At 42.3% G+C, this 24104-nt stretch overlaps 1 protein-coding gene across 6 annotated transcripts in view; it reads right to left on the reverse strand.

Annotated features, from left to right (window-relative positions):
* The window catches only part of USP28 (ubiquitin specific peptidase 28), a 66851-nt gene that overhangs the window by 13198 nt on the left and 29549 nt on the right, over positions 1-24104 (reverse strand). For 2 of the 6 annotated variants that reach the window (XM_047070873.1, XM_047070879.1), the window contains exons 4-15: positions 23397-23502; positions 22308-22467; positions 17454-17540; positions 16586-16723; positions 15667-15740; positions 14660-14739; positions 13060-13208; positions 11174-11301; positions 8044-8139; positions 4367-4543; positions 2558-2778; positions 890-960 (exon numbers count right to left, since the gene is read on the reverse strand). In XM_047070873.1, coding sequence (XP_046926829.1) covers positions 890-960; positions 2558-2778; positions 4367-4543; positions 8044-8139; positions 11174-11301; positions 13060-13208; positions 14660-14739; positions 15667-15740; positions 16586-16723; positions 17454-17540; positions 22308-22467; positions 23397-23502 — 1487 coding nt within the window. Of the gene's footprint in view, positions 1-889; positions 961-2557; positions 2779-4366; positions 4544-8043; positions 8140-11173; positions 11302-12705; positions 12787-13059; positions 13209-14659; positions 14740-15666; positions 15741-16585; positions 16724-17453; positions 17541-22307; positions 22468-23396; positions 23503-24104 lie in introns of those variants that run through there. The other 4 variants (XM_047070874.1, XM_047070875.1, XM_047070877.1 and 1 more) reach the window with 4 other exon arrangements.

The raw sequence follows: 24104 nt of genomic DNA on the forward strand, positions 1-24104 counted from the left end.
TGAATCAGTCATATGGTCCTCATATTTCTTCTTCCAAGGGATCCATCCACCTCTCTGGGGTGAAGACCCTTTCAACGACATACTTATTTGTTTCAATGTTTGAAAAGGATTTGTTCTTTTTCAATATGGAGAACACAGAGAGCAATACTTAAGGTGCCAAGTAAATATTGAGGAAAAAGGAAAATCAGCCAGAGAGTCAAGTTAAGCCTGTATTCAATCAGTATTTTGGCATGTTTTTATGGCAGTGAAATTTGTGAAATAATACGGAAGAGCAAATGAAGAAAACCCAAGATTTACATGGCGCGTTCCTACTGTGCCTCCATGAGACCTGGAATCAGACAGAGCTCTCCTCCTCCAACCCTGCACACACGAGCCTCTGGCTGGAGCATCTTTTCCTCTCTGTGCCCACAAGGTTATTCTAAACAAAAGTTCATGTGGACAATAAGAATTTCTGCCCTGGCCACATTCCGTTCTGGAGTTATGAGGGAAATAAAGCTTGAAAGCACACTGCTAAACAAAGCATCACCAAGGACAGGATACTGTGGAAAGGGTGGATAACCAGTCCCTGCCTGGGGTTTTCCTCACCACATGACTTAAACTACCACTTTATGAGAAATTTTTAACACTTGACAATAAACCTTTCTACTATATGAAAAAATACCATAGGCAAAATCAAAACAAGTATGTGTTAAATGTAATTGTTAGAAGATATATTCCCTGTTTGGGCCTAAAAATAAACAGCAAAATACCTATTTCTGTCCTAAGTCTATTCTTAGGTCTCAGGGAGGCTCCCGTTCAGTCTCAAAGAAAACTATCCAATTTTCTTTTTGATCTACCATTAGCACATGAGGACATGCCTTGACTACTTTCCCATCAATTTTCATTCTACCTGACGAAGGAGTGGGTCGCAATACATCTGCTCAATAGTCTGGGTAGTGCTTGCAATACAATTCTTTAAATCTGTTAAAAAAACACACACACACACAAAAAACTTAGTTAAGATGATTTCGTTCCATACAGCCAACCAAAAAGTACTGCGTCTCTATCCCTGGCGCTCTGGTGATTTCAAATTCTATGAGCCACAAAAGACTGGATGCTTTCAAAGCAGCTAATGCTTTAGGTTATGAAGGCTTTTAGTTCATCACAATTTGCATTAAGGTTTTAAAAAGTTCTCTCTTATAATTGGCACCAACATTTCCCCCAAAAGCAGCAGTCTCTGTTTAGAAAAAGACCTTAATGGGTCACTTTGGGTATAAAAATATATGTTCCTCATACACGACTGGAGAGAAGAAAGAGGTGAGATTTCTGTGATAAGAACTTAGGAGGGATCCGGATTTGATGATTTGATTTGATTTGACCAATGTGATTTGACTGATCTGATTTTTTTTTTAATGTTTATTTATTTTTGAGAGAGAGAGAGAGAGAGAGAGAGAACGCAAGCGGGGGAGGTGCAGAGAGAGAGGGAAGGGGACAGAGGATCTGAAGCAGGCTCCATGCTGACAGCAGAGAGCCTGATGCAGGGCTTGAACTACGAACAGTGACATTATGACCTGAGCTGAAGTCAGATGCTCAACCGACTGAGCCACCCAGATGTCCCTAATGATGATGATGATGATATTCATTCATTCATTCATTCATTCATTCATTCATTCATTCATTCTGCCCTCTAGATAAAAGGAGAAAGGAAGGGGAGGAGGGAAAGTGAGCAACAAGATGACAATGCCAAAGGACCTTTAAAAACAGAATGCTGAATGGGGCGCCCAGTGGCCCAGTCAGTTAAGCGTCCGACTCTTGATTTCGGTGAGTTCGACTCCCGCATCAGGCTCTATGATGATAGTGCAGAGCCTGCTTGGGATTCTTTGTCTCCCTCTCCCTGCCCCTCCCCTGCTCATGCTCTTTCTCTCTCTCTCTCAAGAAATAAATAAACATTAAAAAAATAAAAAAAAACCATAATGCTGAATAATTCCATTTTACATTGTGTCCACTGCTCATTCTCTGCCTAATTAGCCTTCAGTAAAACGTACTTCATACAAGACTTTTTTTTTTACTGTTTATTTATTTTGAGAGAGAGAAAGACAGAGAGTGAGCAGGGACACAGAGAAAAATCGTAAGCAAGCTCATGCACTGTCATTGCAGAGCCAGACACGGGGCTCAAACCCACGAACCGTGAAATATGACTTGAGCTGGTCAGACTCTTAACTAACTGAGCCAGCTAGGTAGCCCTAGACAAGTCTTTAAAAGTGGAAATCTAAGAGAGCTAAATTCTAAGTTTGGGTCAACAAAAGCCAGAGTTCACATGAACTACAGGAACAGAAATCAGCAGATGCAGAAAAATCCCAGCCAAAGGTGATCATGTGCATCTAAGCGTCCCAAGAGTTCCTAGAAATTTTGAGGAGTTTCTAGGAAGAGTCTTTCCACAGCTGTATAATGGGAGGAACCAAAAGTGTGAAAGAAGTCCCAATCCCCACGTCAGAATCATGCCTCTCTCCATCATTTATGCCTAACTTCCGGCAGAAAGGGAAAGAGTAACAGTCTGACAAGTTTTAAAAGAGCCAACCTTGAATATCTTGTTCAATCTCACTCCTCCACCTCTGAAGACAGGTCTTAACAAAGTTTATCTCATCCTCTGTGACAGTTCGAGGAGCCGGCTGTGCGGGCATTTCCATGGAAGACCGCGACGATGTAAATGGCTTATTCATTGCCTTAGACTTGGGTAGAGAATCTTCAGGAGAAGAAAAGGTACCTTCGACATCCTGAGAAGGGCTTTCTTTACTTGTACTGAAAGAGGATAAAAATCACATTCACATGATAATTTCCAAAATATGGCTTGGCCTCCGTTAATGTGCTTCATAAAACTACCTGCTATGTGCAAAAGTACAGCTATAATTTGGTGAATATTTGCTCAGTAAAGGCACTGAGCCAAACCGAGTCTTTATATGCATCATCTCATTTAACACAACTTGCTGATGAGACAGATACTATTATTATCACCAATTACAACAACTATAACTATCTAAGGTTTAGAAAATTAAGCAATTTACCCAAGCTCCCCCATCTAGTAAATTATGGGATTTAAATCCAGATCTATCTGAGTCTATGGTTCATGCTAACTACTTCTTGTAAGAAGGGACAAGGGTAACTATCAGATGATTTCACTCACATGTGGAATTTAAGAAAAAACAGATGAACATAGTAGAAAGGAAGGAAAAATAAGATAAAAAGAGAGAGGGAGGCAAACCGTAAGAGACTGTATTTAATACAGAGAACTGAGGGTTGCTGGTAGGGTGTTGGGTGGGAAGGTGGGCTAACTGGGTGATGGGCATTAAGGAGGGCACTTGTTGGGATGGGCACTGGGTGTTATATGGAAGTGATGAATCACTAAATTCTACTCCTGAAATCATTATTACACTACATGTTAACTACCTTGGATTTAAATAAAATTAAATTTTTTTTTTAAAAAGTGGAAACAGAAAAAAAAAATATATATATATATAAAGAAGGGACAAGGAAGAAGGGTTCAAAGAAGACTGGACTGGGAGAATCAAGGAATCAACTACAGAGTTTCCACGATGCAGATGACTGAGTAAAATATATAGAAACAATAATTATGAAGTATGGACTTTTTTTATTCAATGGCTTCTAGAGATTCTATTAGCCAGGACACATACATCAATCCTGATCTGAGCTGGAAGAGAATCAGAGGGCTCGTGTCACCGGGCCTCCCTGTTCCTGCACTAGGTAAGCCCCTCTGGGCTGTCCTCTTCACTTTCTAGCTGTTTTTTGTTTGTTTGTTTTTCACATGTTTTAATTGTCTACTCAAGAATAAAGCTTTCCCTGAGGTTAACTTGGTTGAGTATCCTTAGCAGATGTGAGAATGAGATGTTCTGGAAGATCAGGGCTGGAGTGGCAGTGAGCTTACAGCTAGTTAAAAACAAGGTAGACCTGGTGGGGCAGGAACACCACTGCAGATGGATCCGAACCCTCTGAAACAACCCCACCATCCTGTGGGCAAGACAGTGCGCCCTGCTGGCAATCAGGAATACTCCCACCTAAGTAGGAGCAAACTTATCCCTTTAACGACAGAGAACTCACAGCCCTTGAGCTCTAATGGAGTGAGTGCTCACCAGGTGGGAAGATGGTGCACAGTTCAAATTAAACAAGCAAGCAAACAAACAAACAAAAAGCCATTTACTATTTCTTTTTCAGTATTTTTTAAAAGATTTTATTTTTAACTAATCTCCACACCAACGTGGGGCTCGAACTCACAACCTTGAGATCGAGAGTCGCATGCTCCACTGACTGAGCCAACCAGGTGTCCCCCCGCCCTCCCGCCATGTGTACTATGTTAAACATTTGTTTTCATTACCTCTCCTTGGATGCCAGGTCAGAAACTGGGCAGTGCACTGAAGAAAGCGGTAACGTCACGTGGTCACTTTGAGACGTGGAGCTTTCTGAGGCAGGTTTTGTACTGGCAAATTCGATAACGTATTTCAGCATGTCCGGGAGTGGAAACCGAGCTGGGCCTGAGCCGTACTTCACGTACCTAAGATGCAAAGACAATGGTGCTCTGACTGGCCAGGTTTGTCTAGTGCTTTGTGGCTTGCTGACAAAAGGTCTGTCACTGTGCAGAGTCCGTGGAAAGAAAGGCTCATTCCTAAATGCTATATGGTATTCAATGCGTCACTCAAACAATCCAGAAGGCGAAAATTTTCTAACTACAAAAGTAGAAACTGGTAACAATCTATGTGATTACACCTGGCAGGAAACATTTCAAATGAGCTCCCAATTCAGGTCTTATCTGTTGTGCGTTCTCTTGATTCCAAACCACATCTAGGATCAGGTCATAAAAGTAAATTCTATGTCTTTAAGAAAAATAGATTTATTACCAGGACTCAGATCCACAGATCCACAAATAACACTAGTGAACTGGTACCCAAGGGTTATTCTTTGCTGCCCGTTAGACCCCCTACTGAGAAATTAAGGAAAATGACAGAGAGCCAGCTGGAAATGAAAAGAAGGTGTTGATAAAGGTCAGAGTTTAAGAAAACCGACAAATCTTTCCTCTGCAGGGTCCCCAGCACCCTATTATTCATGCACTCATTCAACAGCATAGGCCAGCCATAAGTTGTTGAAAGCTACTCTGTGATCAGTAATTAATAAATATCTTCATTATATAACCAAAATAATTAACAAATTATTGTAATAATACCTAATATTCTGCCATTACCAGCACATATTAGACCCAATAAAAAGATACACTGTTAAAGTCATAAACTCTATAATTCACTATAGTGGACAGAATTTAAATGGGACTGGTTGACTGGTTGGTAAAGGCAAACCCTATAATTATGGGCTTCCATTTACAAAGGGATAGAGAGGCACTTCGTATTTTTCTTCTCCAAATAAAGTGAAAGAAAGAAGCAGGTACAGAACTAGGAAGAAAGAAAATTGTGTCCATATCAAAAACGGCATTTTGAGGGGCGCCTGGGTAGCTCAGTCAGTTCAGCGACCGACTTTGGCTCAGGTCATGATCTCACAGCTCATGAGTTCGAGCCCTGTGTCGGGCTCTGTGCTGACAGCTCACAGCCTGGAGCCTGCTTCAGATTCTGTGTCTCCCTCTCTCTCTGCCCCTAACCCACTCACATTCTGTCTCTGTCTCTCTCAAAAATAAATACACTTTTTTTTTTTAAAGGGCATTTTGAAATGAAATTGCTAGTGGGAAACAAAGTGTAATGCAATTCAAAGCCAAACATATGTTAAAGGGTAGGTAGCAAAGACACTTCATCCTCACTAATTTAAAGAAGGAGAATTAGCATCTGGCTGCCACAGAGACTTGAGGCTTTCACTGAAAAGGATGTCAAATATTCAAACTCAGAGGAACCTTAGAGAACTGTACTATTCTTTAAATTTATTTTCTTGCATTTATTTCGGCTTATCTAAACTCGACTTACCTTTCAAGATCTACTTTCTCTATGAAGTCTTCCTTCCAGCCCCCATCTACCCCCTTCTGAACTTCTACAGGCCAGGACCTAAACTTCTTATCTGTACCACAGACATGGTTAACGTGTGTTCAGAAACACACGGTATTTGTCGAAAGAATTAATTTATGCGTGACTGGTCTGGACCAAAGGAAACATTTTCTTACTGGAAATGCAGCCAAGATATGATATGGCATGGGACTTTAAGTCATCATTTTACACATCATTTAAGTCATCATAAACCTCTTCCCAGGTATGCTGTACTTTAGTAGCGTACTTATACAAAACTTCAGTGAGAATTTTTCTCTAAGAAACTTCAATTTTCTGACGTCATCATTTTCCTGTTTGACTGAATTCCTTTAGACCAACTACTTCATGTAATGCAGCGTCTCTATTAAGCTAGTAAAAGTGGAGTGAAAGTAGTTTCAGGAAAGATGTCTAGGCTTTATGCTGAGGTATCTTAGAGAAGAAAGGGTGGACCTTTTTTTGTTTTGTTTAATGATGTAAGTACTGCACGCACCTGGCAAGAAAACTCAAAGACAAAAGAGTGTAAAACAAATTATGAAATTTACCCAGCCCATCTCGGTTCTACTGCCTACTAGTATCCATTAAAAGTGTCTTGTATTGGGGCACCTGGGTGGCTCGGTCGGTTGAGCGTCCGACTTCGGCTCAGGTCGTGATCTTGCGGTCCGTGAGTTCGAGCCCCGCGTCGGGCTCTGTGCTGACAGCTCAGAGCCTGGAGCCTGTTTCAGATTCTGTGTCTCCCTCTCTCTGACCCTCCCCCATTCATGCTCTGTCTCTCTCTGTCTCAAAAATAAATAAACGTTAAAAAAAAAAATGTCTTGTATTTTTTCCCAGGAGCATGTCACACTTAGGTAAGCAATAAAAAAAAAAATTTACCCAAATAAAGTTATCTGAGATATTAAAAGTCAGTTATTTATTTTTTTTAAGATTTTTTTTTTAAAGTAATCTCTACACCCAGTGTGGGGCTCAAACCTATAACTGCAAGATCAAGAGTCACATGCTCCACTGACTGAGCCAGCCATGTGCCCTTTAACAGCCTTTTTATTTTAAGTAGTATCATACTACATAAAATGCTCCTATACCCTGTTTTAAAATCTAAGTAACTCAGAATGCCCTGTTGGTTACTGGCAAATTGAGTTCTTCTGAGTTATAATACATCAGGTATATTTGGTCTTATAAAAACAAATTTTTCCAGCCTTACAAAGCATCAGTGAAACCTTAGAAGTAACATATAGTCACATGTAGAGTCCTTTAAATCACTTCCAGGACAGTATCTGAGGAATTAATCCTCAGTTTAAGTCTATATTAAGACAAGTAGAAAACTAATCACTCTCATCGTGGACAAGCTCTTCCCAAGTGAGAGAGAGGAAGCTAAAGATGGGGACCTATAGATGCAGGGTCTTGGGCTGGTATGGAGAGCTGGTATGGAAAGTGCTGGAAATGACATTCCATGGGATTTACTTCTTAAACGCTGAATCACTGGGATCTGTCTTTACTAGAAAGGAATTACACTGACTCCTCCTTAAGAAATCATGGGGTGATGCCAAAGAAATAGTCAGTGCAAAACAAATAAACAAAAAGGGAAAGATTCCTCCATAAGAGAAAGGACTTTGTATGTGTCAGAACTATTAGCGCTTTGAACCATTTAGCAATGCTCCAAGGAGAACAGCATTTTGTTTTTGTTTTTATCTTTCCCAGATACTTCCACCTTCCCAAGACAGAGGGACTGGAGTACTGTGACAGTTACCTCTCTCATGTTTGTGAAAAAGGTGACAAGGGAAGTAGAAGGAGTAAAGGGCTTTAGTGCACTGCTAATAACTGACTGCCTGACTGAGTCCTGTAAGACCTTGGGACTACTATTTGCCCATAGATACTACCAGTTCATCTTAAACACTGCTTCACACTTAGAATTTTTCTTAGCTATTTTATAAAACACACAAGTTAATACTTCAATTCTGAATTAATTTTTAAACATAAGCAAATTATCTGATTTTAATCTTCTATCTTTTATATTTCTAAGCACCAAGGTATCACGACTCACCTTTCCAGTTTTTGCTGCAGAACTTTTATTTCCTCCTTCAACTTTCGAATACACTCTCTCTTACTTCGAATAAGCTCTTTGCTCTTGTACATGTACCTAAGCAAATGATAACACCACAAACACCATTTACATTTAAAAGCACTGATAGCACACAGTGTCAGCAAACTAGGGATACAAAGGAACTTCCTCAAACAGACAAAGGACATCTATGAAAACACATAACTAACATGATACTTAATGGTGAAAGACTGAAAGCTTTCCCCTTCAGAATAGAAACAATTCAAGGATATCCACTCCTGTCTCTTCCACTAAATGTTTTTATTGGAGGCATGGCCAATGCAATAAGGAAGGAAGGGAAGGAAAGAAGGTAAGAAAGGAAAGAGAGAAAGAGGGGGAGGGAGGGGAGAAAGGGAGAAAAGGAGGAAGAAAAAAGAAAAGAAAAGGAAAGAAAAGAAAAGAAAAGAAAAGAAAAGGAAAGAAAACAAAAAGAAAAGAAAAGAAAAGAGAAAAGAAATCAAGAAAAGGCATACAAAGGAAAGCAAAGGTGGGGCGCCTGGGTGGCTCAGTCGGTTAAGTGGCCGACTTCAGCTCAGGTCACGATCTTGTGGTCCGTGAGTTTGAGCCCCGCGTCAGGCTCTGGGCTGATGGCTCAGAGCCTGGAGCCTGCTTCCGATTCTGTGTCTCCCTCTCTCTCTGCCCCTCCCCCGTTCATGCTCTGTCTCTCTCTGTCTCAAAAATAAATAAAACGTTAAAAAAAAAAATTAAAAAAAAAAAAACAAAGGAAAGCAAAGGAAAGAGTAAAACTGCCTTTTGTTGCAGATGACACATTGTCTACATAAAAAATATCAAAGAATTTACAAAAATGCATCAGAACTAGTGAGTGAGTTTAGTAAAGTCAAAAGACATAAAGTCAATTCAAAAACAGAGAAGGAAAAAAATCTACTGCATCTCTGTATGCTTATAAAGAAAAACTGGAAAGTAGAACTTTTTTAGAAACCACTATAACATCAGAAGCATTAACTGTTTAGGTATAAACTTAATCAGATATATGTAAGACCTGAACACCTGGATCACAAAACTCTGTTGACAGAGATTAATGATTCAAATAAAAGGAGCTATACCATGTTCATGGACTGAAGGATTCAAAATAGTTAAGATGTCAATTCCCCCAAATTGATCTATAGATTCACCATAATGCCAATCAAAATCCCAATAGTTATTGGTAATAACTGACAGGCTCATTCTAATATTTATCTAGAAATAGGTAAAACCAACCAAAATAAGACCAAAATAGTCAAAACAATTTTGGAAAAAAAAAAAAAACAAAACAAAGTTGGCAGATTTACATTATCTGATGACAAATTTACAAAAAGCCACAGTAATCAAGACAATGTGGCACTAGCTTAAGATGAGACAATAGACAAAATAGAGACTCCAGAAATAGACCCACAAATATATGCTTAATTAATTTTTGACAAAAGTACCAAGGTAATTCAATGGGGGAAAGGAGAGTCTTTTCAAAAAATGATGCTGGAATAACTGGACATCCACATGCCTCCTTTCCCTCTCCTGCAAAAAACAAAACAAAAACCCCCACACAAAACAACAACAAAAGAACCCTTATCTCATACTATATATAAAAATAAACTCTAAATGAGTAATAGACATGCATGAACATAAGAGCTAAAATTATGGAATTTCTACGAAAAAAATGGAAGAAAATCTTTGTGATCTTGGGTTAGCAAAGATCTTTTAGTTAAAACACAAAAACACAAACTGTAAAAGAGAAACTGATATATTAGACTTCATCAAAACTAAAAACTCCTGGTCTTCTAAAGACATTAGTAAGAAAATGAAAGAGACGGCACAGACAAGAAATATGTGAATCTGTATCCAGAATATATAAAGAACTCACTCCTACCACTCAGTATGAACACAACAAAGATAATTCAAAAGTGAACAAAAGATTTGAAAAGACACTTCACCAACGAAAATATACAAGTGACCATTAATTAAGCACAAGAAAAGAAAGTCAACATGGTTAGCTATCAGGGAAACATATCAAAAGAAAAATAAGATATTCCTACAAACCCACTAGAATAGCTAATATTTAAAAGATGGACAATTCTAATTATGGGTGAGGATTTGGAGAAAATGGAACTCTCATATACTGCTGGTAGGAATGCAAAATTATACAGACACTTGAGCAAACAGTTTGGGCATTTCTTATACATTTCAACATACACTTTTCATACAACCCAGCAATCTCACTCCTAGGTGTTTTACCCAGAAGCACTAAAAACCACACCGAGACTTTTAGGCAAATATTCATAGTAGCTTTATTCATAATGGCTTAAAATTGGATATATCTGAAATGTCTGTCAACTGTTAAATGGAAAAAATATTGGATTACTGCTACATTGGAGAACTACTCAATATGGATGAGTCCCCAAAACATAATCCTGAGTGTAAAAAGATAGCCACAACAGGGAACATACTGAATACTGATGTCACAATGGGACATTCTAGAAATGGCAACACTATAGGGCAAGAAAACAAGTTAAGTGGTTGCTAAGGCCTGGGGATGGGGAAAACGGATTAACTGCAAAGGGGCATGAGGAAACCTTTTGGGGGACGGAAATATGACAGACTGTGCTGGTGGTTACTTGACAATATTATTTTACTACAACTCGTTGGCTGCACACCTAAGAATGTACGATTGTTTTGCATGTAAACCATACACTGATAAACCAGACCTTAAAAAGATTAAAATCCTATAATGTAAGTCTGTCTAGGATTTTTCTTTTCCAGGAATACAAATGGTATTCAGATTAGAAAGAAATACACTGTGGCTACTTCACACACTGTTCTTCACCCGAGAATTAGCAGGCTTTCACCTGAAGCCTAGCTACTCAAACTGTGGTCCCCAGATCAAAATCATCATTAGCATCACCCAGAGAGCTTCTCAGAAATGCAAACTCTTGGGCCCTACCCTAGATCCCATGAATTCCATTAATCCGTATTTTCATATTATCAAAACCTCCAGGGGATTCCTATGCACAATACACTTAGTAAACTCTCCCCTCTCCCTCTGCAATACATCAAGAAGACAACCCATCACAGAACTCACCTGTCCATATAAATGATCTGAGGAAATTCCAGCTTATTGTGAATTTTCTCTGGCTGACCGAGGGACTGATTGAACTCAAATCTTGAGAGCTCAAAGGTCAACACTGGAGGCAGCTTTGTAAACCAACGCTATGTCAGAAGCAAAAATAAAGAAGTTAATTTGAGGAAATAGCAAAAGCCAGATTTAAACTTTCTTCTTCTGGTATAGAATTTATGTTCAAATCAAATTCACCCTGGAGTTTTGGGTTTTTTTTAATCCCCAATACTAAAATGACCACTTAGAATCATGCCCTCTTAGAGAATATGGCTAAACATTCCTCAAGTTTCCATATTTACAAGCCAGTCAACATTTTACTCAACTATCGTCCTCAGAAGTAACCACCCTTCAATGCATGAACTGCACCAAGAATCTACACAACTGACTCACTAAGTCATCAGTATTCAAAAGAGGATCAAAACCTGAAGAAAATGGCTAGCCTAACCAAAGAATTAGAAATTACGACCTAAGCAGCATATAACTAAGGAGACAATCATCTCCATGAAATCAGCTCAAAACACTAATATGTGTGTTCACAAGCTATTCAACATAATTTGAATCCCCTTTATTTCTAAAAAAGAAACTTGAAATGGCCTCATGATTATGAGGGCTCAAGTTTCTGGAAAAAACCTCTGAATTCTAAGAATTCACAGATGTCTTATAAGGGACCCGGTCAAACTACCTAGATGTTACCTTGAGTTTCAAGGAAAGAAAGCACAGACTTATAAAAAAGATCTCAACTGTTCCTGATCCCAGATGAGGAAACACTAACCCAGGGAAGGCATTCCTGCTCAATTCACCTGTCTGCCAGAGGTCTGCAAGAACAGCTTTACAATGCTCCCTTTACCAAAGGTGCACATGGCTAAGCTCCCTCCACGCACCCTTGTTGGCATGAGGTGAATCCAGACAGCCTGACTACCTCAGGGTCAATCTAAGTAAGGATACGAGTTTTCTATTTTCTTTTATACCGAGTTCCCATTCTGGAATAAAGGTCTCCAGAGATCTAAGGAGCTTCCCTTCTGTAAGAGCACGCATCAGCCGAGCATGCATGGGACAAATGCTGTGCCTCCCGACCCTGAGTTAGGGCTTTCCTTGGAAAGCCGGGAGCCGGCAGCTCTGGCCTAGGTCCCACACTGCCCTATGGCTGCCTAGCGCACTCTGACAAGGCTCATGTCAGGCTCCCGATGTGGATTCAAAAAGAGTCAGCAACTGAGTTGGACTCACACAAGCCCACAGCTTCGTTTCAACACACGTGATGAAAGGAGAATGATCCAAGCTGTGTGGTAGTGACAGTGATGCTCCAAATTCACTAATTCCTAACCCAACTGGCATCCTTTGAGGTATTGCTTACCAGTGCTCTCCCTCTAACTCCCCCCCTTCTTTCCAACCCACAAAAATAAACGAATATTAAACTTGAAAAATGTTAAAAGCAAAGGCAGAATGTACTATGAAGAACAGTAAATATTGTAAGAGGGAAAATATTCTAAATGGCATACCATAGGAGTTAATCACTGTACTTTTACCCTCCGAAAATATGGAGGCAGTGGGTTCTCCCTACTCAGGTACAGGTAGGCTTCAACAGAAAAAGAGAAACTTGATCATACTTAAAACATCAGAAGCAGCATACAACCTTTATATGATTAACTCAAATTCACACTTTTGGTAAAGAATTCATTTATCAAACACTAAGACTCACTAATGCATAGCAACTCGTAAGAAACTTCAGACTAGTTCACCATGTGTTAAATGTAAAGTTAGCTACTATCTGATGGGAAGACAGTTTGCCAAAAAGCTCAGTCCTACTTAACTGGCTCTGTCACTGGCACAGCAAATAAAAATGTCCAACTTACCTCTTGTCCATACTTCACCGAATGATCGGAAGGAAGCAGGTCAATGTCCCCCTCCACCATGGCCCCTTCCAAACATTCGTCTAAGTTGCGATAACCATTTACCTGAAGGGGATACTGGCCGAAGGTCTCATTGTTACAAAAGGGCTTTCCTAGGCAAAGAAACAGATTGCTCTTTTAAAGACATCACTGGTATTATCTGAAGCCTGTTTTTTCTGGCACCACAGAGACAGGTTATCTTCTTGTTTCAGCAACTTGCTGAGAACCGGTTAGAAGTGCACGTAAGCCTGTGCGGCCACCGCCAACGACCAGCAGATCCTGGTACTGGCCACAGACGACTGCCATGAACTTTCTTTCACAAAAAGAAAGACCACCAGACATTACGTGCCTCCTGATCAAGGACTATCCCATCTCTTGTGAATTCGTCTTGCCAAAAAAAGCCTTACCTGAATCTGGTCAAACTCTAGATCCAACTACCCATTTGTAAAAAGAGGAGTAGAGAGGAGTGTGTTAAACTGTATCATGGGTACGCAAGGGGAGAAATTTCAGACTGTGGGGAATCCCAAAAACAACCTGGTTTCTTAAATTTTTTTATTTATCTTGAGAGAGAGCGAGCGAGAGGGCACACAAGGAGGGGAGGGGAAGAGAGAAGGAGAGACAGAATCTCAAGCAGGCTCCACGATGTCAGCGCAGAGCCCTATGTGGGGCTCAAACCCACGAACCGTGAGATCATGACCTGAGACAAAATCGAGAGTCAGAGGCTTAACCGACTGTGCCACCCAGGTACCCCAAAACAACGTGGTTGCTTAAAATATACATTTCAAGGAGAAAAAAAAGATGGGGGAGAGTGTACGGATTTTGTTATGAGACTTAAAAGATGTATCAACCAAATATAAATGATCCACATTTTGATCCTGATTAAAACAAACTGTAAAAATAAACACTCATTCCCTCCCCCCAAATATATAGAATTATAAAACAACTTGGAAATCTGAACACTGACTAAATATTTGATATTAAGAAATGCTACTTTTTTGGAGTGAATAGTGGTATTGGATTGTTTTGAAGAGAATATCAGAGGGGTAAGAGAAAAAAACAACTTAGGGAATGTCTGGCCATGGGCTAATGGTTGCCAAGCTCACGTGGGTTTTTAGACTGCTCTATCTGCGTGTGCTAAAAAGTCTCCACAGTTAAAAAAGAATTAAAATTACACACCCAACATGCAGCTTAGATAAGCCTCCATAGCAGAGAAACATTTTTTGGCAGTCTAACTCAATAAAGCCTTTTGAGATTAAACATTACATTGAAAAAAACAACACAGAGAAAATTGAGTTGCATCACTGTGACGGACATTAACACTGGACGTAGGCTGTGCAAACATTATACAATTTAATCTAACAATTCTGAGACAGACACTATGTATGCCCATTTTACAGAAGAAGAGGCTGAGGGTCCAGGCACTCACACCGTTTGTCTAGGATTACACACACACTAAGAAGGTAGAACCAATATTCAGACCTGGGACTGCCTGACTCGAAAGCCTTTTCGAGTAATACAGATACGGTCACAGGTCTAGAGTCAACATTGAGAGGAAAGAATTTACCTTCACGAACCCCTTCAGTGAGGAAAGTCCCGTAGAATAGCTGCACCATTGGGTTTTCAGATTTGTTCCTGGGATTGCTGCTTTTAAAAAAAGGAAACAGTTCTCTATCATTTGGATCAGATAAGCACTGCACTAAACCTAATCATCATTCAAAAGCGAAAATAGTACATTTTCATCGACCTCCAAAGAGCCAGATATGGTCTAAAATAAGTAACGCGTTAAATCAGTTTAAACACTCATGGAACAAATATATGGGCCTGATCCCTGGCTTCACGTGAGGAGCTGAAAGTCTAACAGGAGCGTCCCACATGCAGAAAAATACATGTGTCTTTATACAGTTATTATATATAAGAAGTGACAGATGTATACGAGTTACAGAACAGGACAGAAATAAGAATCAACCCTCTTGAGCAGTTTTGCAAATAAACAAAGTTTTCCCAGGGGCACAACAGAAATGAAGGAAAACAGTTTATTTCTACAAGCCCATCTTAAATGGTTACTATGTAAGCTTCCATGTACAAAGCTGTCCTACGATGTACAGGTCTTTTACTCAGCATTAAAACAGTTTAGAAAATGTCTCAGCATCTGTATTCGAAAAGGGATCCTTGTAGTCTTTGCCCGGAATTTCACTTCTGAAATTCGTTTCAGTGACTGAAATGATTAAATTCAATGTATCCATGTGCTACCACCACGCTCACATCTAGGACTGATCTGACTTTTAAATACAGTTTGTAGCATGGGCTGTGACTTCAACAAAGTTAAGAGTTCTGGCCCTTCGGTAAAAAGCTGCGGGTCAAGATGCTTATCTACATCCTCAGAGACGAAAAGCAAAGGCAAGGAGGATACAAAATGACAAGTATCTGAATGGTGACCCTGTGAAGTTTGGCAAAGCCCAGTAATTTCCACTTGAGAAGCAAAACCCTGTCCATTCCCCGCTTCCCCATATTGCAGTTCTCCCTGGACCACTGTGAGTAGGAAGGCCGTACAAACGAATCCTCAACACTCACTTAACGTTAACAGCTAGCTGGAATGCGTCCTCCAGCCAATCCAGGAGCTTGTGTGTGAATTCACTCACATCTTGCTATAAGAGAGGCACAAATTGCAGAAGAGTTAGACCCAACACTACAGGAAATGAAAATCTGCCCTTATCCCACCAACGAGTAAGACACCACTGCTGTGAAAGGACTTCTTTACCAAGCAAGGACAGATATCATGAAGCTAGGAGCACTGGAAGGCAGCTCCTGCAGACAGACAGAAGGCAGCTTCTGACTAGCTTATGGCCAGAGAGGAAACTGGAAGTTCACCACTTCTGGCCACATCTATTTGTAACCAACCAGCAAACAAATTCTTCCAGGTAGGCCTTAAAAAAAAAAAAAAAAAAAAAGTCCACAGAACGGACTACAGTGCTCTAGAATAATATGAGATCTGAACGGAGAAAGGAAAGTTTTATGAAATGTTTTGAGAATTTTGTAGGACTGTAAGACCTTTAGATAAACAGAGGGAAAAATCCATTTTATACAGAAGGCGCTGCTCTAATAGTGACAGCTCTGTTTTTTAACACAAGGCTGGGAAAGGGAAGTCCTAATGTCTCGAAGAGAAAGATGGCTCAGAAAAGCTGCTGAACTTAGGTTTAGATGATATTAAAAACAGGAGTTCTATCGGGGCCATCCCAAGGCAAATGTGCAGACAAAGGGCTTTACTTTTGTCAGTGACCCTTTGCTATGATTCGCTGAGATATTTTCCAATCTCCTCCTCTCTCCTCCAACAGCCCCTGTGTACTTGGACCCGGGACACTTCTGGTCCTTAGTCATGTTCAGGGCTGACTACATGGCTGAACTGGGGCAACATCAGAGTAGTATCCACAAGGCAGGACTTCAAACATCACAGGGTTTGAGGGAAAACACGAGAATCACAGGCTTCTCGCACCTGCTGTTCCTCAGGTGATCGGAATGCTCCCTTTAAGAGATCCAGGGCTGCAGAAGGGTCTACAAATTTGCGATTTGATCCCATCATCAGAGCAAACAAGTACTGAAGCTCTTGCATAAACACGATATTTCTCTTTTCCTGTAGAGGAGACAGCAACGTGTGCTCTTACAACCCTTCACTTGGAAAATTATAACATACGAAAGAGAAGCGTTGTCACTGATCCCTCCCTAATTCATATTTACCTAGATCTAGAGCAGTGAGGACTCAAACTATGTGACCCATACTCTATAAGGTCCGTGTGGGGATTGCCTTAAACTGAAGACTATCTATGTGGAAGCCTGAAAGGGAATACTGTCAGAAAGGCAAAAATGTTTACTTTCCTAAGCTGCTGCCCTCCCTCCTGTTAGGAAAATGCATCCCCGAGGTGAAATCCTGGGAAGGGTTAGATCACCGGCAGAAGGCCGCGTCGTTTGGCGAGAACCCACCACAGGCTCTTCTAGAAGGATCCAGGCCTCTGGCACCAGGTCACCCATTCTGCATCACTCGGCCTCAGCTGCCAATGAGCAGTGAGGGACCCCTCACACAGAACGAGTGTTTCTGAACCTTCCGCTCAGAGGCAGAAAAGTCAAGGCTGCCAGGATGACCGACCGCTTTCTTGGGTCCGCTTTTCTAATTTTATTTTTACTTAACTTTACGTTTTTGCAGACCCTTGTTTCGTGTCACAAGGAAGGAAAAAGGCCATTTGGAAATGAAAACAAATACTAGCACGAGCCAAAAAACATCACAGCTGTTAGCTTTAGCCCAAATTTCAAAGCCTTTGGGACGCAAGGGACTAAGCAAGAGTGAGGATTTCTCCACACCAACTCACCGTGTGACTTGGACAGTTTTCAAGTACATTCTGTGGCAGGCTATAGCTGAGAACAAGTCTTCGAAATTCAGGCAGTTGGAAGAGAGACTGAAATAAAGAAAGAGATTCCTAGCCTTTCTTTCAAAATAACTGCAGCAAAAAAGATACTTCTTTCACCTCAGAAGCACGTATGACTGTCACCTGCTATTTCTACTTCTATGCTTAAGGAAATGATGATGGCTCCGTGTAAAAATTTAGCTGACCAAATGAATCCTTTTAGGGGAAAACCAGAAACAACATGATGGCTAACAACAGAGATAGATTAAATAAGCTATGGTACATGTGCACAATAGGCTATTATGTAGTCATTAATATTGTAGAGAAAATGTTTCTGGAACGTGGACTAAGACAGAGCAGTGGAACTGAATGCCTAAGAGCTACAAGGTTAACATGGAGAAATCTGAGAGCTATGTTCTGTGGAGGTCGAAGTTCCAGAAAAACAGAGTATGAAATGGTTGATAATAAGGTTAAATATATATAAGACAATATGGCACATTGTTTAGGGACCAGGCAGTCCAGGGACTTGTAACGTTTATTTCTAAAGCTGGGTGCCAAGTACAGCAGTGGGTGCTATTCTCCACTTTGTCATAGAAACCATTCTTTTTTTTTTTTTTTTTATTTTAACAGCAGATATCTCTGGTTTATTGTCTGTAAGTCATACATGTTTCGACTATGAGTATCTCTTGAGGGTTCAAGTTTTTACAAATCCCTTGTATGAAGAGAACTCCTCATCCCCATGGACTCCGCAGATGAAGACCCCTCAGGCCTGCTCACTGGAAGCCTGGAAGCAGCATCCAGGCAGACCGCAGGCCTGCGGCTTCCCTCCCACTATGACGACCCGACTGGGGTTCAACCGCCAGGGGGAGCGTCCCGCCGGGCAGTGCTGGTGAAGCCTGGTCACGCTACGGCACCAACGGTCTGCCTACCTGGAGCCAGGGTGAGACCTCTCTGCTCCACACTCAACCTGCCCCCCTCTCTCCCCACCTCACCTGCCCCTTCCCGTGGTCATTCCCACTCTGCTCACTGCACCAGACCATTTCCCAGGGCTTCTTTTCCACCACGAGGAAAACGGCCTTACGTTCACAAGTCATTCCGTTCCGCCTCCTCTCCTTCACCGGAATCTGGCTTTCCTCAGAGACACCGGCATCTTAAAAGCCATCTAAGTGTGAGCTAACATTACGCTTCCCAATCCAGCGTCAGTACGACCCTCCAACATCTGCTGCTTCTCCTCTATTCTGTGTCACTCACTTAACTACACACTTCTCCTCTACTCATCAAAGTGTAGAACTTCAGAGGAATCTTCGAATCCTTTCTTTGTTATCCATCCACATCCACTGAGGAAGAAGTCACTTGGACTCTGCCTCCGGGGGGTGCTCTTCGTAACTACCTCCTCCCCACCATCCCTACCAAGTGCTCATCAGACTCCCCTCACCTCTCACCTGGGTCACTGCTCATGGTCTCCCTGCCTCCAGGGACCCCCTCCCTGCCCGGATCAATTCACTTGCCACATAGGTTCCTCTGTCTTCCTGAGACGACAGAAATAAAGCTGCTGATTCACGGACACCTGCCACAGGGCAACAGCTCTTCCTCTCCCAAGTCCTGGCCACACCCAACAGAACAGGACATCCTGTTAGCTCGGCCCTCAGAATAAATCAAGAATCCAACCTCCCCCAAGGCTACCAGCCTTGGGTCCAGGCCGCCATCACCTCTCACGTGGGCAACTGTAGCAGCCTCCTGTGTAGTTTTGTCCACCTGTCTCTCACCACTTGCATTCTGTTCTGCCCACAGTAGCGACAGTGAGGAGTCAGAGTTCATCACTGCTCTGCTCAGAACCCTCAGTGACTCCCTCCTCTGCTCCTAGAATCCCAGCCCCTCGGGCCTCCGGAGCGCCGTGAGCACACCAAGCCCACTCCCACGTTGGGGCCCTTGCTCTGTGCTTTCCTCCACCTGGAGTGTTCTCCCCCGAAGCTGCCTGGCTCACTCCATCACCTCTCAAGTATCTGGCATCTGTTCCAGCCTCCTCCCTCGGGCGAAGCCTAAGCAGCACAGTTAATATTGTGCCCTGATTCTCCCATCTCCTCTGCAGCAATTCGGCCATGCCTAACCTTGCTCTTGTTTCTATCACGGTGACCACCACCTAATGTGTTCTGTAAGTTTAGTTAACTAGTTACTTTTCCACTTTACTGCTCTTTGTGTGTCTTGCCTCACGAGAATTTAACTTCCACAAGCCCAAGGCTCTGTGTCGGTTTTACTCATTCTTTTATCTCAAGGGCCTAGAACAGGGCTACACACACAGTGGGTGTTCAACTAACATCTGCTCAGGGAACACAAGCACACCCATTCAGCCTGGGACCCCTTGGCTTTGTGAGCATCTTATGTCTAGGGACACATTCCTCCATTCCATCTCTACGACCACGTCTGAGGTCACAGGCAGGATGTATCAATTCCGGAGAAGCGGCCAATTCTCAGATCACAAATTCGGAAAAGCCCGCTCTTGGACCGCAACCTGTCTTCCAGCGTTACTGATCCAATTACCCAGAGGACATCTGTTCTTTGACTTTGTCAAAGACCCAAGCCAACGGACTCCCTTCTGTTCTGCCTGACCACCAGTCGCTTCCTGTCTCCAGCTCTGATTCCATGGTCTTTAACCATCCCCCATTAAATCCCCAAACTGCCCTTGGCATCAAACCCAGCAAAGCCCCCAACCTAAATAATGTTCAGCTTCCACCTAAGAGTCTCAGAGCGCTGCTAAGAGAAAGTCCCGATAAAACAGGCCATCCTGACGTCAGTACGCATTTAAGGTCAACACCCTCAAGCAGACCTTCACATTCGCAGAAATCCTACTACTGTGTTCTGGTGCCGACTGGCCTCCACTGTCCACAGCAACCGCCCCTTTAACCCGACGCCATCCCTTCTCCAGGGACTCAGAAGAGGGCTGCTTACCTCACAGAGACAATGATCTGAAGCCACTTCAGCTGTAATCTGCAATGCGCCTTTCCTCCTTCTCCTCTCCCCTATTACTCCCCTGCCCTTTTCCTACTCGGGGCTGATCCCTCCCTCCAGGCTCTAGATCCTGTCTTCTCGGGCTTTCTCAGAAACCTTACTTTGTGATCCTCTCTGTGCTTTTTTTTTTTTTAATTTTTTTTTAATGTTTATTCATTTTCTGAGAGAGAAAGGGACAGCGTGGGCAAGGGAGCGGGAGAGAGAGTTGAAATGTGAGGATCCAGAGTGGGCTCCGTGCTGACAGCGGAGAGCCCCCTCTATGCCTTTCAATATGCCCACAGGCGAGAAGGCTGAGGAGGGTGGGAGGGCAGGCAGGGTCCTCAGCCTCTCCCCCCTCCTCTCGGAAAGGACTGACTGAGGTCCCGAAGTCCACATTCCTTCCTACATGCTACCCTCAACACAGATGCCTGCCATCTTTGTGAAATGGAAGATCAGCTCACTTCACTGCTCTAAACCTTCCAATACTTTTGCACTTTCCTAAGTCCTCATTGTGATGCTGAGCACCCCCCGCCTCACCTCCACTACCCTTCTGATATCATCACTGTCTGTTCCCTGCCCATGAGCACTCAGTTCTGCCTTCTTTCTATTTCTCAACACATTAAACAAACTCCTAAACCTGGGTCTTTTCACTTGCTGTTCCCTCTGCCTACCGTGCCCTTTATGTAAGTACAGGGCGCATCCCCTCACCTCCTTCAGGTCTCTGCTCAAATGCCCTCCTTTCCAGAGAGGCCTCTTCCCTGCCCAGCTCCTCTTACCCTCACTCATCTTTATGGCACTTCTCACCACTTGATATGTACAATTTACTGCCCATCCTGCTTTTTTCAAAGTAAGCTCTCTGTTAACGACTTTCCTTTATTCACTGCTGTTTCCCCAGTGCTAACACAGGGCCAGGCACAGAGTAAGCTGCAAGAATCTGGATCCTACGTGTGGAAAGGGAGGCCTCCGTTTTTGGCTGAGCCGCTGGGGAGAGGTCAAGCATCACAAAGGGGAAGACTGGAGGGGCAGGATCAGGTGCCACACTGTGGCCCTATTAAGTTTAAGATGCCTGGGAGGTACTTCCAGAGAGGCAACACTCTCGAGGGGGGAATTCGTCAACTCCGTGGGCTCTATCACCGTGTCTATAAGCCACTGACTCCTACAGTGGCATGTGTAGCCCACATCTTTTTCCTGAACGGCAGATTCAAGTCAGTACCGGTTTATACGCATCTCCGTGTCGCACCTTAAACTCAGCATGTGTAGAACCAAACTGAGATCCCCCTCTTCACACACACCCAAATACTCCTCTTCCAGCATCTAACCATCCTATCATCCACCTAGTTTCTCAAGCTAGAAACCCTGGAGTCTTTCTCGGCGGTCTCCTGCATATCCCCTCTATCCAACCTCTCCCCCAGCACCTGTAGATCTGATCTCCTGCATAACTCTAGAAAGCTTTTCTCTCCTTCCACGGCTTATACTGCTTCCCTTTTCCAGGCCGCCATCTTTTCCTGCCTGGGTATCTGTGTCCCAACTGCTTTCTCCTTAGTAACTCTGCTGTAATACGTTTTTCAGTCAAAATGCTGATCCAAACCAGCTATTCGACATATTTACAAACGAATTTGCAACCACAGGATATTTTGTTTTTGGCATTGCCTAATTTAGACACCACAGCATCTAGACCCAAACACAGGAGAGCAAAACACAATAATGCCATGCGGGAAAACACCAGTCTTATACCTCTGCTTCCATTTCTCTAAGCTGGGTTTCTTACATTTCAACTCGATAAATGACAAAGTTGTTTCCAGAAGACACAGTTGTTTCTTAAACACATCATACCTGAATAACAGCACTAAACCAACATGTATTGCCAACATTCTTCAGTCCAACTGGCCAACCATCAACTCTCCTCCAGTCGTTGGGATTGGGATTTTCTCCCCAGACTTCACAGCGTTTTCTCTTTGAGCGTTTAGTTTCTGCAGAGGCTGCCTCGCGCATCCTATAGTGTGCCAACACACCACACAACAAAAAAGGAAAAAGTTAAAGAACAATGTATTATATGGAGAATCATGGTCATCTTTCATAGATAATTCGAAATGCCAGATACACTATTTCCTGGGTAATCACTGGGCTATATAGTAGCTATAACATTATAATCTAAATGAAAAGTAAGGTTTAGACATGGATGCTAATCCGTCCGTAACAGAGATTATTACCAATAAGGTCCATGATGGAACCGAGCTGACACTCAAGACTATTTATGGCTGCCGTATCAAAAGATTCAGATTTCAGCAACAGTGACCTATCTCAGACCTTGCCATTGAGAGAGGCAAGAGAGACACTCTGCTAGAGATAAGAGCCTTCAAATTGCCTAGCACACAAAACCTGGCCCTATGTTTTCCTGAAACAACTCAGCAGTGTGAGGGAATAAACATGTCCAGAAACTGACAGGCCTCCACTGGAACTAGATGTTTATGAACAATACCAGTCAATCATCAAATTAGTACTAATTCAGAAAAGATATGTGTGGTCACTTCTGAGACGGGGTAGTTGAGCGTTAACTCATTTTCAAAGAGCCAACAACATAACCTTCAATGTGTACGAAGCCTCCAAGTTTATGAAGGGGATACATACTGTCAGATGTTTGTACTAGGATGGGTTTTCTCTCCCTCTCAAGTGCAAACTACGAAGGCCTGCAGGCCTCTACTCAAAGACCACACCTACTCTAAGACCTTTGCCATATTTGGCTTTGTCAAAAAGTAAACCAAAAAGTAAGCTAAGGGGAATTTAAATTTTCTCCTAAAAAACTTCATTTGGATACAATTAAAAGAGCTTGGCAGAACTGTCCCTCAGTGGCATCCACAGCTATTACTGCCTCTGACCTACATACTATTGTGAGGAGTAAAGATGATAAATTGCATAAATAACCTGTTCAGATCTCTTCCATCAGCTTGAATGTTGGGGGACTCCAACAGACTCAAAGCAATGGCAGCCTGTAGGTCATCTTTGTTATCATGAGTAAGGTCTATCACTTCTGGAAGATAAACAGAAATTTAATTAATCTATATGTAGGAAACAACAGCCTTCTGGCTGTACAGTAGGAAAAAAGGCAAAAGCATTCACAAAACTAGATATGCTCCCTAGTTCTCACGACACTGGCTCATCTGTGGAACAACTTTATTACTCCAGGCCAGAGGCAAATGAGTAACTCACAGCTATACGGTAACCTTAAGATTAGCCAAAAGGGCAGGAATGATAAGCTGCTGAGAGGTAATGAATCAAATACCCACTTCTGCAGTCTTATTCCACAGAGTAAAATACACATCCCATATATGGAGGTTAAATAGTTTATCTGTCATCATAAAACATCAGCTAAATATCAAACACATTCAAGGAGCAGATATTTTCAATCTCACACAAACTCTTCTAGGGAATAGAAAACATACTCCCCAGGGGCGCCTTGGTGGCTTAGCTGGTTAAGTGTCTGACTCTTAATTTTTGGCTCAGGTCATGATCTTGCAATCCATGGGGTCGGACTCTGTGCTGACAGCATGAAGCCTACTTGGGATTCTCTCGCTCCCTCCCTCTCTCTGCCCCTCCCCCTCCGCTGCCTCCTTTCTATCTGTCTCAAAATAA

The sequence above is a fragment of the Lynx rufus genome, unplaced genomic scaffold, assembly GCF_022079265.1.
Source record: "Lynx rufus isolate CCGP_SWC_20201006 ecotype Redwood Valley unplaced genomic scaffold, mLynRuf1.p SCAF_9, whole genome shotgun sequence".
NCBI lineage: Eukaryota > Metazoa > Chordata > Mammalia > Carnivora > Felidae > Lynx > Lynx rufus.